Source organism: Micromys minutus (assembly GCF_963924665.1).
Source record: "Micromys minutus genome assembly, chromosome: X".
NCBI classification, from domain to species: domain Eukaryota; kingdom Metazoa; phylum Chordata; class Mammalia; order Rodentia; family Muridae; genus Micromys; species Micromys minutus.
In genome coordinates this window covers 95,850,724-95,866,921 of record NC_137970.1, presented here as the reverse complement: position 1 = coordinate 95,866,921, position 16,198 = coordinate 95,850,724, and the positions used below count along the sequence as shown (strand labels likewise).

Below are 16,198 nucleotides of genomic sequence, written 5' to 3'. Positions count from 1 at the left end.
GAGGAACTCATGACTCCAGCAACATATAGAGCAGAGGATGACCTTATCAGGCATCAAGAAGAGGAGAGGTCCTTGGCCCTGTGAAGGCTCAATACCCCACTGTAGAGGAATGCCAGGGTGGGGAGATGTGAGGGAGTTGGTGGGTGGGAAAACACTCTCTTAGATGCAGGCAGAAGTTGGATGGGATAGGAAGATTCTAGAGGAATTTAACTATAATATAATAATAATAAATAAAAGTGGCACTCCTAAAATAAATTAAAAGAAATATATTATGAGTGAAATTTTAAGGTTACTGGTATTGTGTTCTGAGTTGTCTACCATTTGAAATGTTGTGTAGTTTTGAAACCTCTAGAATCAGAAAGGGGTTTAGGAAACAACTTAAAAATTTACACCAAACAATTCCATTTAGAAAACGAATGCAGTTTGTTTTACTTTAAACAAGGCTTTCTCTCAAAATATTCTGCAACATATGTGGCACAGGTAACGATACATATGAGTGTTGACCTAAAATCGGCGTCTTTAGAGCACTGTCTGGCTCTGGTATTCATCTAGTTAATGAACTTAATAGATTTAAGCCTCTCCTATTAGTTGCAGGCTTACCAGCACTTTTAATACATGCCCGCACTCAGAGTTCCCCAAATGGCTGACTGTGAACTTCCTGAAAAACATCGATGTAATGACTCAACTTTATCATCACCCAAAGTCACTGTTTCTTTGGGAGGGAGTTCTGGCCCATTTAAAGTTTCTCCCTGAGGAATCACAGGATTAACCACTCGAATGTGAGGTTATCTTCAAGCCTCAAATATCAAAGCCTAGCGAGGAAGCCCCAGTGGTATTTGCTCTATTTTTCTTCCAGTTTCATTTACTAGCTATTCCATTTGCTTTTGCAAAATCTTGTTAAAGTGTGTAATGGATTTGGGGGGAAGGAAGGTAGGTAGGTGGCCCAATTTTACCAGTATTTACTCGGGAAAAGACTCTGCTTATACCAGTAATTATCCCGGCTGGCCAGGAACCACTTCTCATTTTGGAAGGCATTTCTAACCCAAGAAAATTAAAGCCATACTAACAGATTGACAAGTCTGTGTTATCCCTCCCAAGCTGAAATCTCAGAATGGATGTCGCCAACATTTTTACCCTGTGTTCTATAGCCCTTTCTCTACCATCCTGAGCAAAGTAAACTCATAACTGCCCTGGCCCTACCTTAGGATTTAGTCCAACAAGGGGCCTTTTCACCTTTTCCAAAGTAGTAAAATGGGAGTGTGGTGCATGTCTAGAGAGAATGAACTTAACAGGGCTATGTTCAGTAATATAAAAGCTAAACCTCAGGAAGCAAGAAAATATTCTTGAAACCATGGGTTAACATGTAAAACCCTCTTTTTTATTTTTAGTGTGGGGCATTATAGCTGGTCCAGTTTTGACATTAAGACTTTATTCATAGAATCCATTTGAATATTTACAGGATACTATCCAGAAATCACAGATGGCCCAAACTACCAGCTTGTTAGCTGATCTTCTCTTGTTTCTAAAAAAGTTAGAGATGTCTGGACAATTGAGTTATGGAACCACTGCAGCTTCTAAATATCACATCTGACAGTATTTCATTATGTTTATGTTTGCTTTTGTGATTTACAAGGCTCAGTCTTATTATTTTCTAATTACTTATCATGTTCTACTTCTAATAAAGACCAGAGTTGTTTATTCAGTACACATATAAACCCTCCTTTATGCAGGAACTATGCTAATGCGAGTTAAGAAAAAGCTTCCTGCTTATGGGACAGATAGATATCCAGAGATGCCATCATCTTTTTAAATCATTTTTATTGAATATATCTGTATTTACATTTCAAATGTTATCCCCTTCCCCCACCCCTCTCCTTGCTTCTGTGAAGGTGCTCCCACTCCCAACCACCCACTCCCACCTCAGCACCTTTTGCATTCCTCTATACTGGTAAACCTAGCCTTCACTGGACCAAAGGCTTCTCCTCCTATTAATGCCAGACAATGCTATTCTCTGCTACATATGCACCTGGAGTCATGGGTCACTCCATTTGTACTTAGTGGTTAGTATTTTAGTTCCTGGGAGCTTGGGGGAGGTGAGGAGGTTGGTTGATATTATTGTACTTCCCAAGTGGTTGCAAACCCTTTTAGCTCCTTCAGTCCTTTCTCTAGATCCTTCATTGGGATCCCCGTGTACAGTCTGAAGATTAGCTGCAAGCATCCTCATCTGTATCAGTATGGCTCTGACAGAGCCTCTGAAGAGGCATCCATATCAGATTCCTGACAGTAAGCACTTCTTGTTATCAGCAATAGTAGTTGGGTTTGGTGTCAGCATATGATGAGGCAGTCTCTGAATGAACTTTTATTCAATCCCTGCTCCTCTATTTGTCCCTGTAGTTTCTTCCATGACTATTTTATTCTCTCTACTAAGAAGGACTGAGGTATCTATATTCTGGCCATCCTTCTCTTTGAGCTTCATAAGGTCTGTGAATTGTTTCTTGGACATTCTGAGCTTGTGAGCTACTATCAGTGAGTGCATACCATGTGTGTTCTTTTGTGATTGGGTTACCTCAATCAGGATGATATTTTCTAGTTCTATCAATTTGTCTAAGAATTTCATGAAGTCATTGTTTCTAATAGTCAAGTAGTACTCCATTGTGTAAATGTACCAAATTTTCTGTATCCATTCCTCTGCTGAAGGACATCTGGGTTCTTTCCAGTTTCTGGCTATTATAAATAAGGCTGCTATGAACATGGTGGAACATGTGTCTTTGTTACGTGTTAGACCACCTTTGGGGAATATATACCCAGGAGTGGTACAGCTGGGCCCTCAGGTAGTACTATGTTCAATTTTCTGAGGAACCACCAGATTTATTTCCAGAGTGTACCAGCTTGCAATTCTACCAACAGTGGAGGAATGTTCCTCTTTCTCCACATCCTCGCCAGCATCTGCTGTCACCTGAGCTTTTGATCTTAGCCATTCTGACTGGTGTGAGGTGGAATCTCAGGGTTGTTTTGATATGTATTTTCCTGATAACTAAGGGTGTTGAACATTTCTTTATCTACTTCTCAGTCATTCAGTAGTCCTCAGTTGAGAATTCGTTATATAACTCGGCACCCCATTTTTATAGAATTATTTGATTCTCTGGAGTCTAAATTCTTGAGTTCTTTGTATATATTGGATATATATATATATATATATATATATATATATATATATATATATATATATATATATATAACTTTATCAGATATAGGATTGGTAAAGATCTTTTCCCAGTCTGTTGGTTGTCAGTTTGTCCTTTTGACAGTGTCCTTTGCCTTACAGAAGCTTTGCAATTTTATGAGGTCTCATTTGTCAGTTCTTGATCTTAGAGCATAAGCCATTGGCGTTCTGTTCAGGAAATTTTCCCTGTGCCTGTGTGTTCTAAACTCTTCCCCACTTTCTCTTCTATTAGTTTCAGTGTACCTGGTTTTATGTGGAGGTCCTTGATCCATTTGCATTTGAGCTATGTTCAAGGAGATAAGAATGGAGTGACTTGCATTCTTCTACATGCTGATTAGAGATGCCATCATCTAATTAATACTTTCAATATATTTAACTGATGTCAATGAGACATTGGCACAAGTAGCTCTGCATTGCAATTCATAAGGCTCCCACTGATTTTAGCTACTGTGCCAAATCTACATCATCATCCCTGTATATCTTGCAAGGAAAAGAATGTTATCTGGGTTCCACTGTTTGGTTAAGCTTTGCAAACAGCAAATTCAAAACTCGTCAAGACAGCAAAAATAATATGGCCCTGTCCTTAAGTAGAACATAATGTGTTTGGGAAAACAAGAGATGACTCATTAGGTTATATGATGTCAACATTGAACATTGCAAGGGTTCAAGGAATAATTACCATATTGGGATTGAAAGAAATGTGTTAGGGAAAATCAGCAGTAGATGGGGAAAAGGCAAGTAATGTAAAGAGGGAGACAGACACAAGGATAAAATACAACTGAGCACTAGATTCTAACCTTTATCTATAATAGGTTAAGCTTACTCTAAAAGGAAAAGGAATTCAAAGAGTAAAGCAAGGGGGTGGGGTAAATGGAGTAATGGTGAATTAAAATGAGAAATGAGACTTGAATTGGTTAGTTCTTGTTATAAGGAGATGAATTCGCACTAATAACATGTAAAATGTATTGCTTCTTCATTTATTTGAACCGGAGTTTTAGGCAACCTAGGCTAGCCTTGATTCTGCTATGTAAGTGATGCTGGCCTTGTACACCTGATCTTCTTGCCTCTGCATTCAAATGCTGGGAATTACAAACGTACACTACTAGGCTCAGTGTAAACCTACCATACTCTTTGTAAGAATGTAGGTTACACCTCACCCTTTCCCACTTGGAATTGCATCCCATACCTCTTCGAAAATGGTGAAGGCAAAATTATGGGGATCTAAAGGTGATGTAGTCTGTGTAGTACACAGACTGATTTGACTCGGAAAAAAAATACAGGATGCTATCCAGACTGATCATCACTGTCAGCATGGAACAGATGCTGACAGAATTACACATGAGGCTTCTGCCATCTAAGTAAAGCTATGTTGAAATAGGTAATCATGTACTAGACAAACCACAGCATGATGCCAGAAAACTAACTGTTAATCAAAACTATAAATAAGTATTAACATCATCAGTGTTCACCTTTCAGAACCATCTTGCAGACAGGACAGCTGTTATTTTATTTGCCCTCTGTAATCATCTGCTGACATAGGCAGCTCAGCTATTATCCCCACCATCAGACAAAGATGAAAGGCTGATCACTGGGAGTTTTAGAACACAGGTTCAAGCTACGGCCTTCCAATCTGAATTTCCTCCTCCTCACATCACTCATAGACATGTCTGTGTAGCTCGATTTAGAGAAGAAAAATATGGAGGTGGTATTGGGGTGCCTGATCAAGATGAATCATAGGCAGTAGCCAGCATCTAGCTTTTTAGTACCTTTCTGCATAACCTTCTCATACCCCCAGATTCCCAAACTTCTAGATAAACTTGCCAATGGGGCAGGGAAGTGTACTGAGAGTTGCTGCTCCAGGAAACAGAATATCCTGAATATGTTTAAATCAAGTGTCATATATTTGTTTGTTTAAATTCCTTACATAGTATCTGTGTGTGTGTGTGTGTGTGTGTGTGTGTGTGTGTGTGTGTGTGTGTTTGCACACAAACATGCCACAGAATAGAAGCAGATTTCAGAGAACCCAGCAACTTATGAGAGTCAGGTTTCTCTTTTCATCATAGTTCCAGGTTAAGTCATCACAACTGGTAGCAAGGATCTTAAACAGAGGAGCCATCTCGCTGGCCCTTGGCTGTCATGTGTGTTGGCATATGCATGTGAGAAAGAGCTAGAGCTAATAGGCACATGTTTTGTTGTAGTTACACATTATTGATTGTGCCCAAACTCATCTTCCTTAATGACAACTGAACATCACTTAAAGGGCTGAAAAGTTGCACACACACAAGGCTTATTATCTTATCTTACCATTTACCAATGTTTGCCTACTGCTCCTGACATAGGAAACTTCTTTTCTGGAATTAGCTCCATTTGTCAAGATGAATGGATGGTGGCAAAAAATCTTAAATGGGCTTTCTACATTGTTTTTGAGTGAGCACTAATATGCAAATAGTTATCTTTTTAAAAACTTTGTTCTTTTTTTGTTAGCCTACTTTTCTGCATAGTAAGCGCTGTCAGCTTATTGCTTCCTATCCTGCTTTTACTGATCATTCGGGCCAAGGTATTCTACCCAGTCTGCTTTTTTATTAGAACACCTTGGTCAATCACATACCTTGAGATTCATTTTCCCTAGAGAGAAACAATTGCAATTAACTTTTTGCTGATCCATTGGCAATAAATGAACTTTCCTTCCTAATGCTAATTGTTCATATAAGAACCTCAGGAGGTGCTTGCTTTCTTAGGAATGCAGAAACATTTCTTTAAACTGTATCTTAGCCTGCATAGGTCAAGTTTCCCTTAAATCACACTCCAGTCACATCTTTTGGGCAAAAATTTTACTATGAAAATAAAGCAAGAAATACATAATTTGATGGAGAATCATCTACTTACCCAATATTGAGCTAGAATCATTTACTTACCCAAATCTCTCTTGCAGATACACACAACACACACAACTTCTATATAGCAATAGAAAACAATTACATCAGCACTGGTGTCAGTTTTCATAACAAAATGTTGAAATACCAGGACCACCCTTGCCCCAGGGCACCCACTTAACCAATTGCACAGCATGGAGCCACACTGGCTTGATTATCTATGAAAATTTTAACCAGCTTATAAAATTGTGAAGGCTTTTAGCTCAATAGCTCATTCGTGCAGAATTTCTCCCAAGCTGACAAAACTGTTTTTAACCCCTACCTTGTCTCTGTGGTGAGTCTAACATAGAGTACTGTGCTGACAGAGGTTACATAGGATTTTCAAGACTTACATCTTCTACTATCTGTAACTCCACTATATAAGGACCTAAAGTGTTCAATTATTGCCTATATAGAAACCATTGTCTATGATTCTAAGTTTGGAAAAGTCATTTTCACAAAGAATAATAGAAATGACTGTGTAATTATGATGCCACTTAGCAGTTCCATTCTATTTTATCCTTTTCATGACCCTTTCATTTCCATGGCTCTTGTGATCTTCAGAACATTTTGCATTGTGTAGGAGGGAATGGACAGTCAAGGAAACCAAGAGACCAAATGGTAAAAAGCCTTACACAAACTCCTATTAGAAGTGTGCCATCTGTGTCTCTTTGTATCTCCTGACACAGTGACTTAGAACAAGATTAAAGGACCTGAACACAAAACTGTGTGGACAGAGCACAGTGGATTTGTTGTGGGCAAGCATAGAGTTATTCAGGACTGCAATGTCCATAGATAAAATTCATTATCAGTTAATTTGATTTATGAACTTTCATCTCCCTGTTCTTTGTCGCCTAACCCCCTTTTTCCATACTCAAATCATCACTAATTGATAAGACTATCTTCTTCTTAATGCCCATTGGAAAAGGAGATTATCATTGCAGCCTTCCAACACTCATCTTAGAGACACCAAAGTTTAGCTTTTGACCTCCTGGCATGCTTTGTTTTATTCAAGTTTAGATGTGCACCAATATGAACAAGTGGAAATTTAGTCTATAAATCTGCAGGATTTCTTGAGCACTTATTCTCAGGTATCCTAGATTTGTTAAACTATAAAAATAAACCTGAAAATGGCATTTTTATCCTCAAGAAGCTTATTACATAAGCAGATAGTGCTTGGAGAATTCACATTAAAAGCACATAAATAAAATGATAGCTTCTGCAGTTTAGGAGAGATTTTGTAGTGAATTAGAGTTTGCAAAGAAAGCTTTAGAAAACAGAGGTAGCTTAATTTCTTCACCTACAACTGATATTAATATCTTCTATACAGGGTTATTTTTACTATTAAATGAGAATACATAAGTAAAAAGTCCAGCACTGCACCTAGAAAACCATAGTACTCTCACAAATGGAAATGATCACTGTATACTGAACATCCTGAAAGTGTTTCCAGGGATGTTTAATCAGATGAAAATGATAGATAGATAGATAGATAGATAGATAGATAGATAGATAGATAGATAGATATGGACAGACAAACAGACCAATGTATTCTGATTTCAGGTTATATGTACTCTAATAGGATACCATTTATGAGCATAAGTTCTCCACTCCTGTGACATCCTGAACTTATCATATTATATCAATCATATTATTACATTTTATGCTATATTGTATTACAGTACTGTATTTGCTTGGTTGTTTTCCCCTCCATAACCCCTATTTATTTCTGAGCTCCTTGTGGGCAATGTCATGTCCGTTTTTTACTGTATGCACGGGAAGGACATAGCACAATGCCTAACAGATAACAGGTGTAAAGTAAATGGTGAACAAATGGCGAAACAGATTCTTCATTAACATTTTACCAAAATACTGGTTGATGGGGAGAGGGGAGCTGTCCATTACATTGCCTTGCAACAGTGCTGAGGTTAGAGTTATACAAGCCAAAGAGAAAACAAAAATGCTGCAAACTGGACTCGTCTGTCTTTCTCAAACTCAAAATTCTTGGTTAGGTAGTTTACCAACTTATTGCTCTTGTGGTAACTGTAAAGTGCTTCAAAGAAGCTCTTCATTCATCAAAAACAGAGGGCATACAAGCCAGTAGACAATAAGTTTAAATGTTTGTCATTTTAAATGTCTATTGGTGTTCCTTGGGAATGACCTTTACATCTTAGAACTTGCTGTAACTTTTATTAAGCAGAATATCTAATTAAGTACCTCACACCATTCACTAGCCACAAAGTGCTGGAATGAGCTTATTAGTGTCTCCTATTGGATACATTCTGATTGCATTGCTTACTACACAAAGAAATCATCCCAGCTGTTCATTAAAGTCTATCTCAATCTAACTGGTAGTGACACAGAGATGCCTAGAAATCCTCCAGGTTCTAGAAGCTTCATTAGTAGCTACCTAACAAGAGAAACTAATGGGTTCTTTGTGTAGATGTGTAGGTGTGCAGAATCTTGTTTGGCCCTTTCTGATCCCAGTAACTAATTAAGAGGACAACAACTAGACCAGTTGAAGGAAAAAATGCATCTGCCTAAGGTGTGTGCACCTTTATGTGACAGCAATTTTAAGAGAATTTAGATGTACATGAACAAAGCAAAATAAATTATTTCTCTTTTACTTAAAAAAACTTTATAATCAACCAGTCAATGTTGGTTACAAAATTCAGCTCTTACTCCTGCAGATTAAGCTGACACCACATTATATTTAGAGTATTACCTAGAAGTTGTTATAACCATTTAACTCTCTCAAACACAAAAAGAGCACATTGAAGAAAGAAAAATACAATATTTCAGATGGAGCTACAGATGGGGAGGAATTTATGACTATTTTTCAAAGCTTATATTCTGAAAAAAACTTTCAATTCTTCACATAGAAATAAATTTTTAAAGATGTAGGTAGCCTCAACAGCTGTAATTAATTTAAATCGATATACAGAGCTATCTTCTGCCAACATTTGAAATTGTCATTATACATAATCAAAACCTCTGATTTTCCTGTTATCTAATATGGGGTTTTGGCTGCCAAATTCAGGTTGTTTGATTCCACATCTGGACTCCCAGTGATCATGTCAGCATGCCCTCTTTCCTTCAATATTGATCAGGAACATCTTGTTCCCCAACAGGTGATAAATTTGTTAGTAACTATCCAGGCTGTCTCGGCTTTACGCAGTTGCCTTCCTAGGAGTTATAGTATTTATTCATTGGGGGATAATAAGACAAGAGAAGAAGTCAAATCATTTCACCTGTAATTTGCAGCCATTTCATACACAGTGATGCTTCACAGAGAAAAGAGCCTGTGGTTCAGATATTATATAATGTTCCCTACTTTGCCTAAGACATTGTGAATAATGTTTCTTACAGGATGCACTGTATTTATGAGCAGGTCCCTTCATTGAAGCTGCTTGTTGGGGCTTAATGCAGATGAATGGAGAAAGGTTATAGTCTGTCAGCACTTTCATTATGTGCACTAATTTTCAGGGATTTATTTATTTTCTCACAAAACTAAAGATGTGCTCCAAGCTTTACATGCAGTACAGGCATCTGAGCCCAGTGTGTGCCTTGGTGAGGGTGCACAAGTATGAGGACTCAAGCTGGTGTGTGCATGTGTTCCCACTTCTACCCTGGCCTCAGCATCACTATCTGAACTTTGAGTAAGTGCAGAGATTCATATTTCTCTGCTTGGTTTAAGAATGAACAGTGCTTGCATTTTTTAAATCCTGGAAGCAATTTTCTGAATGCAGTTTAAATCTTTTCTTATCCAAGACTGCGGAGTATTGTATTAAAAGTGATAATGAAAACACTGTTGGTTAGCACATCAAAGGACATGATTGTTAAAATAAATTATGCCTACAACATTGGACAACCAAGGTTTGGAAATAAGACTACAACAATGTAAATATATGAGACTAAATTGAATCTGCAGATTCTGCTAGCCCCAGATGGCTTTATGTGATCTGAAATCACTCACTTTCACGTCTCTGAAGAATAAAGCTTAAAATATACTTGGTATGTGTCACATCCTCCCACTAAGTCTAACGAGCACTAATACATCATACTGCAGCATTGCTACCACAATTCTCATTATGGGATGGAAAACCTCCCCCAAACAAGGAACAAAAATAATTCTCTTTGTTCTGCATGGGGTTTCTAATTTGAATTTTACTTCCAGTGAATACTGAATATATCTTAATTCTCACAGAGGAGAAATTGGGGAAACTGTGGTTAGGGAAATTGTTTTGTGATTGTTGTTTGGTTGGATGGTTGACTGATAACAAAAGAAAACATACCTAGCTGCTTTCACAAAACCCCTGTCAGGCAGGCCCCTCAAAGACCAGTCTACTATTTCTTTATCAATGCCAGGCTCAACTATGACCCAATCAAAGTTAATGAAAGAGTCAGGGAGCAGGGAGAGAGTACATCTGGAACTTGTACCTTGATAAAAAAGAAGTTTATTTACAAATATAGAAAAGGAGAATATTCAACAAACTGTCAGGAAAAAAAATGCCCTGAAGGCAATGGTGGAAGGAGTATTTCAAAGTGCTCTCTTGTGTGGAAGTCAGCAGGCCTGAACAGAGACGAAAAGACAGAGTCACAGCGGGTAGAACCCCACCAAACTTACGAATGCAAAGTGATGTAAAAGCAATTTGACCTGGATCAGGTCAAATTCTCTGCCCTGACAGAGCTCACCAGTCAAGTAGTCCAGAGATAAAATTTTCCTTCATTGTTATTAGCATGAAGGTGCTAAGATTTGCTGCCATTAGAATCCGAAATGGACTCCCAAAGATCCAAGTATTAAAGGCTTAGTGTGCAACATGGCACTACTGGAATGTGGTAGAAATTTTAAGGCCTCTTATCATTGGTGATGTGATCTTAAAGAGAATAATGGAGCATTGCCTTTTCCACAGGTATTAATGAAGGTCTTTTACCACCATGGATCCCACTGCGAGCTGACACTAAGAGGCCCAAGTCAGTGCGGGGAGGTGGGGGGAGAAGCAGCCAACCATGATCTTAATTTAGAAGGTTATGGATTAAAATAAAGTTTTCCTCTTTTCAAGTTGATTGCTTATAATATTTATTTTACAGTATAGGAAAGCTGACCGAATACACCTCCCCAAGAACATTAATTAGGGAACAGGTTTTTTTTTCTGCATCAGTGGGGAGCCTCCTCACATTTCAGAAGATCTGATTCTCTCAAACCTCTTAGTAAAAGCAATGCTTCAGTTTATTTTTAGCATTCTTACTGAAATGTTTATTGTTTCTCTTAATCCCCACTTCAGTATACAAAGAGTCCTTTGGTCCTCAGAGCTGAAGATACTGCCATTCAAGTATCTCCTTGGTGCATGGCTCACGAGTTCACACAGTTTGAGCACACCTCTAAGAAGTCTTCTTCCCAGGCTTAAGCCTTTCCCTCCTTTGTCTCCAGGCTTCCGTCTTGATCATTTATTCAGCCCTCTCATGACAGGGAAATCTTAAATTTTATATTCAGTGATGTTTAATATAGAGACCTCAGAAGGCAGTCTTAAATAGGAGGCCTAATGAAAGCCAGATTTCACTTTTGGCAGTTAAGAAACTGATTTTGCCAAAACACATACAGAAACAAAAAGCATCATTCCTCTTGGATCATCATCAACCGGAATGTTCATGTGGGGAAGGATAAGTAGTCCTACGCCATCGTCATTGATCTGCATCAATATTACAAGTCCATTTATTGACTTCATTAAAGCTACATACACTTCTAACATGATAGATCTGTTGATGAAAGAAGCTCTTATTTGGATATAGTGTTATCCTTGGAGGAATGACAAAAAACATAAAAGGTTTTAAGAGGTTTTTAGGGAAAATTAAAATGAACTTTATAACTTTTATAAATGTTAAAAATAAAAGGAACGCAGTGATTGATCAATTATATCCCTGAGCCAAATCTGAATATTAACCTCATGCTAATGCATTAGCACATCTAAATGCAGACTATTGGACTAGATTTTTTTTGTAGTTATACTGAATGAACATTAAAATTCTCTAGCACTAACTGGAATAATATCCTCAGTGAGTTTTTCTATGTTTGTGTGTATGTGTTAGTATATATGTAGTATATATGTATGTATACATTGTGTAAGGGATACACTCACTCATGTGGGCATATGTGTAAGGCAGAGGTTGACATTCAACTGTCTTTCTCAATAATTTCTCCATCTTACTTTATGACACAGAGTCTCTTCCCTCAATTTGGAGATGTACAGTTTTGCTAAGAGTGACTAGACAGGGAGCTCTCCCCATATCCATGGTCTGCCTATTTCCATACCCACAGGACTGGCGTTACAGTCAGACACAGAAAGTGATTTAGGATCTTGGGGTCTGAACTCAGACCCCCATGTGCTGCAACCTATAAAGCTTTAAGATTGACCTCCCCTGGGTTGATAGAAAATGAAGGTACTACAAACAAATGTAGAGAAAAACTTGAGTGGGTAGGGCATGTACTCTGATGCAGATGCATCAACAGCAGCCCATTAAGTCGGCACATTTATCATATACAGCACAAATGAAGCAGCAGATTAGTTAAACCTCTGTAGTGGGAGAGTATCCGGTTGGAGTCATCCTGACATTCAGCATAAAATGTCGGCATTCAAACGTTCACCCGGGAAAGCCTTTGCCATTCCTCTGAGCCTGATCTGCATAAGGCCTTGGTAGATACATGGATCTGAGGAGTTAAGCTGCTTGACACGGCAGCACTCATGTAGATAATATACATTGACTCAGGACTTCACCCACCTCCAACACTCATGTTGGCATAGCGAGCGTTTTACCGACTGAGCCATCTCTCCAGCCTCCATTTTGTTCATTTAAAAACAGGATATACTAAGTTGTCCAGTATGGTCTAGAAGTTGCAATCATCCTGCCTCAGCCTCTGGAATAGCTAAGACTATGAGCCTGTGACACCGAGCACATCCTACGGTACATTTACAAACTGCCTCTAGATGCGTATCTTAGTTAAGTATATTGGACCAAAAATACCATGAATGAAAAAGCGCCTTTAAAAAGAACAGATTCAGATGAGAAGGGGAAGAGGTGAGAGAGAGATTCTGTGAGGGAGTGACCAGGAAGGAGGCAATGGTTGGGATGTAAATAAACAAATAAATATTAATTAAAACAAAAAAGGCACATGTGATGGCCCACACTTGTATTCCTAGTGCTAGGAAAGCAAAGACTGCTTAATCTCTAATCTTGCTTTTCACTCAGCCCAACCTATTTGGCAAACTCAAGCACAGAACATGCTGTCTGAGAAAAAGTTTAAGCAGATAGTAACTGAAGAATAACACTCAAATTTGTCCTCTGGCTTCCACACACAAACACAGACACACACAAACAGGCATATGTACATGGGGATACATATAAACATACACATACCTAAACATTAAGAATAAGTCTGAATATAGTATAAGATGTTCTATGAGGAACATCATGTAAATATTCCTATAATTATTTAGTACACTTGAATATATAGTCAAACATCCACCACTGCATATCCTCACATTTCAAGAACATTCTGAAAAAAAAAAAATGCCAAAGAAAAGGAGAGGTGAATGATATGCATGCTCCTTATGTAGGTTTGCTGATTTTTTTCATCTACTATCTCATATGATCCCTAAGATCGTACTTTAGGCATATAATTGCCTATGCAGCCCAGTTTATGAAAGATGGGGCTATAAAGCTGAGCCCTGCTCCAGCACTCAGGAAAAAAACCCGTGACCATAGATAAGGCAGATTACTTTTTCAAATTTTACCAAAGTTAAACCTGAAATTTTGAGGGTAAATACTTCAACCAAAGTGAAGTATCAGTTATAATTCGTATATCCATTATTAGATGGCATGGTTTCTAAGTACTTTTAATGTACATTTTAAGAAACCAGACTGGAGTTAACATTACACAAAAGCTACACTGAAGTTTGGCTGTCTCTCCCGTACTGGAAACAGTAAGTGGACTCGGTTGGTTTAAACACAAAGGCACATAACGTTGGGAAGGAACATGGTGGGAGAATATATAGGAGGACTTGAAGAGAAGGAATTTGGTTGAAGTATGTTATATACATGCATGGTATTTAAAATGATAAAACAGAAGAAAACCTGATTTTTCTAAAACCTTAGCTCTCTTTGCACAGTGCCATGGCTGTCCCTCCCACCTTTATAATAGGCAATGCAGAGGAAAGTGTTCAGTTTAATTCATCAGAAGTATTACAAATTCCCTTTGAACTAAATATAGGTTCTTGAAAATAACACTAATCCTTTCCAAGTCAATTATTTCCTAATGCAACCATGGAATTAAGCAGTGGCCCAAGTATCAATACCCTAAAAGAAATGTGACAGACACGGCGTCCTCTGACTTTCCTTTCTGTCTGCATGTGAGGGTAAGCAAGTAGCAAAGAAGAACAGGTATGAAGATGAATAAAATAAAGCTATTAGACACAGCTTTATCTTTGCAGGTTACTTGTCAATTTCCTTTCAAACCACGACAGAAATGAGTATGTGTCACAACCACCATCTCCCATTTCTGCCCTATCTGTGCAGAGCAAAACTAAATGTGTGTGCATTTACAACGCCCTTTCATTGCAATGGCTGCTTTCAAGATACCAAACTTAGTGTAAGTATGGTCTACTAGATTATGAATGCTAATTTGCTTTTTCCCAACAGGTATCACAGTAGATAGGCATGGATTCATTTACTTTGTGGATGGGACTATGATCCGAAGAATTGATGAGAATGCTGTGATCTCAACTGTAATTGGCTCAAACGGTCTGACTTCCACACAGCCACTGAGCTGTGACTCTGGAATGGACATCACTCAGGTAGGCACTGCTGCTTGTCAAGCATTATCACCATTTGGCATCATGGAAATGGATAACAATTTTCTCATGCAGAAATTACATAGAAAGGAAGCTCAGCACATCTGCTATAATGTCAGATAGCAGAATCTTCTCTTTCAGTAAGTTACTTTATCCCTTCTCAGAAAACTTTGAAGAAAATAGTGAGCTAGGATGGGAGTAATGTTTGAAAAAAATACGGCTATAGCAAAGCCTCCCAAATTTGAATCAATTAAAATTATATTACACTATTTCCTGAAATATAAAATATTACTATTTATATTTTATTGTATTTATTTATATGTTGGGGGAGTAAGGAAGTGGGTTTGTGGAAGTCAAAGGAGAACTTGCAGAAATGGGTTCTTTCTTTCCACCACATGAGTACTAGCAATCAAATTCAGGTCAAGTTCAGTAACAAGTCCCTTAACTCACTGATCTATTTTGCCAGCACAATTTATTATGTTTGTATACAACAGCAAATGGACCTTAGCCAAGTAACGATGATCAAGGTCTTTTGAAATCCGTTTAATAAATATTTGAATGTGGCATGTTATTCATGTGCATATAAACAGGTATTTCTGGGATGTTTTATGTTTTCTTAAATAAAAGCAACACCTTTCTCAGATTTGTTTTATACATATTTAGCAAAACACTGTGATATTGGCCCTGTCCTCAGGAGTACCTGCGCAAACCCTATGGCTTTTAGTGGCTTTTTTTTAAGAGCAAAAGAATGTGAAGATGGATGGGTGGGAAGGAAGGAGGGAGTATCCAGGAGAAGTTTAGGAATGAGAAAAAATATGATAGTAATGTACTATACTAATTTTTCAAAGAATAAATAAAATGCTTTTTAAAAAACCTGTCCACCAGAAAATAAAGAGGTAAAAATCAGGGTAGCATTCATATGGACCCAAAATTCTGATTTTTTTAACACCATTCAATGAGTAAATGACATGTAGAGAGATTATAGAACATAGAACATTATTTCAGCATTATTTGGATACTTTTTCTTAGTCTGTAATACAGAAAGTCGATAGGTATAATACAGTAAAGAGGCTAGACAATCCTTGAAGAGGCTATGCTCTAACATTTTAATGACCTGTGACTCTAATGATGGTTTCAAAGTAATTAGAGTAATATTGAGAATTCCAACATTGATTAATACATCAGGGAGAATAGTTTCTGCTAAAAATAACACAAAC

General features: G+C 37.8%; 1 protein-coding gene across 3 annotated transcripts in view; it reads left to right on the top strand.

Moving 5' to 3' along the window:
* TENM1 (teneurin transmembrane protein 1) overlaps positions 1–16,198 on the top strand; it is a gene marked incomplete at both ends in the record, with an annotated part of 585,996 nt that overhangs the window by 503,825 nt on the left and 65,973 nt on the right. For all 3 annotated transcript variants that reach the window (XM_080911093.1, XM_080911094.1, XM_080911092.1), the window contains one exon: positions 14,830–14,984. In XM_080911093.1, coding sequence (XP_080767219.1) covers positions 14,830–14,984 — 155 coding nt within the window. The remainder of the gene's footprint in view (positions 1–14,829; positions 14,985–16,198) is intronic.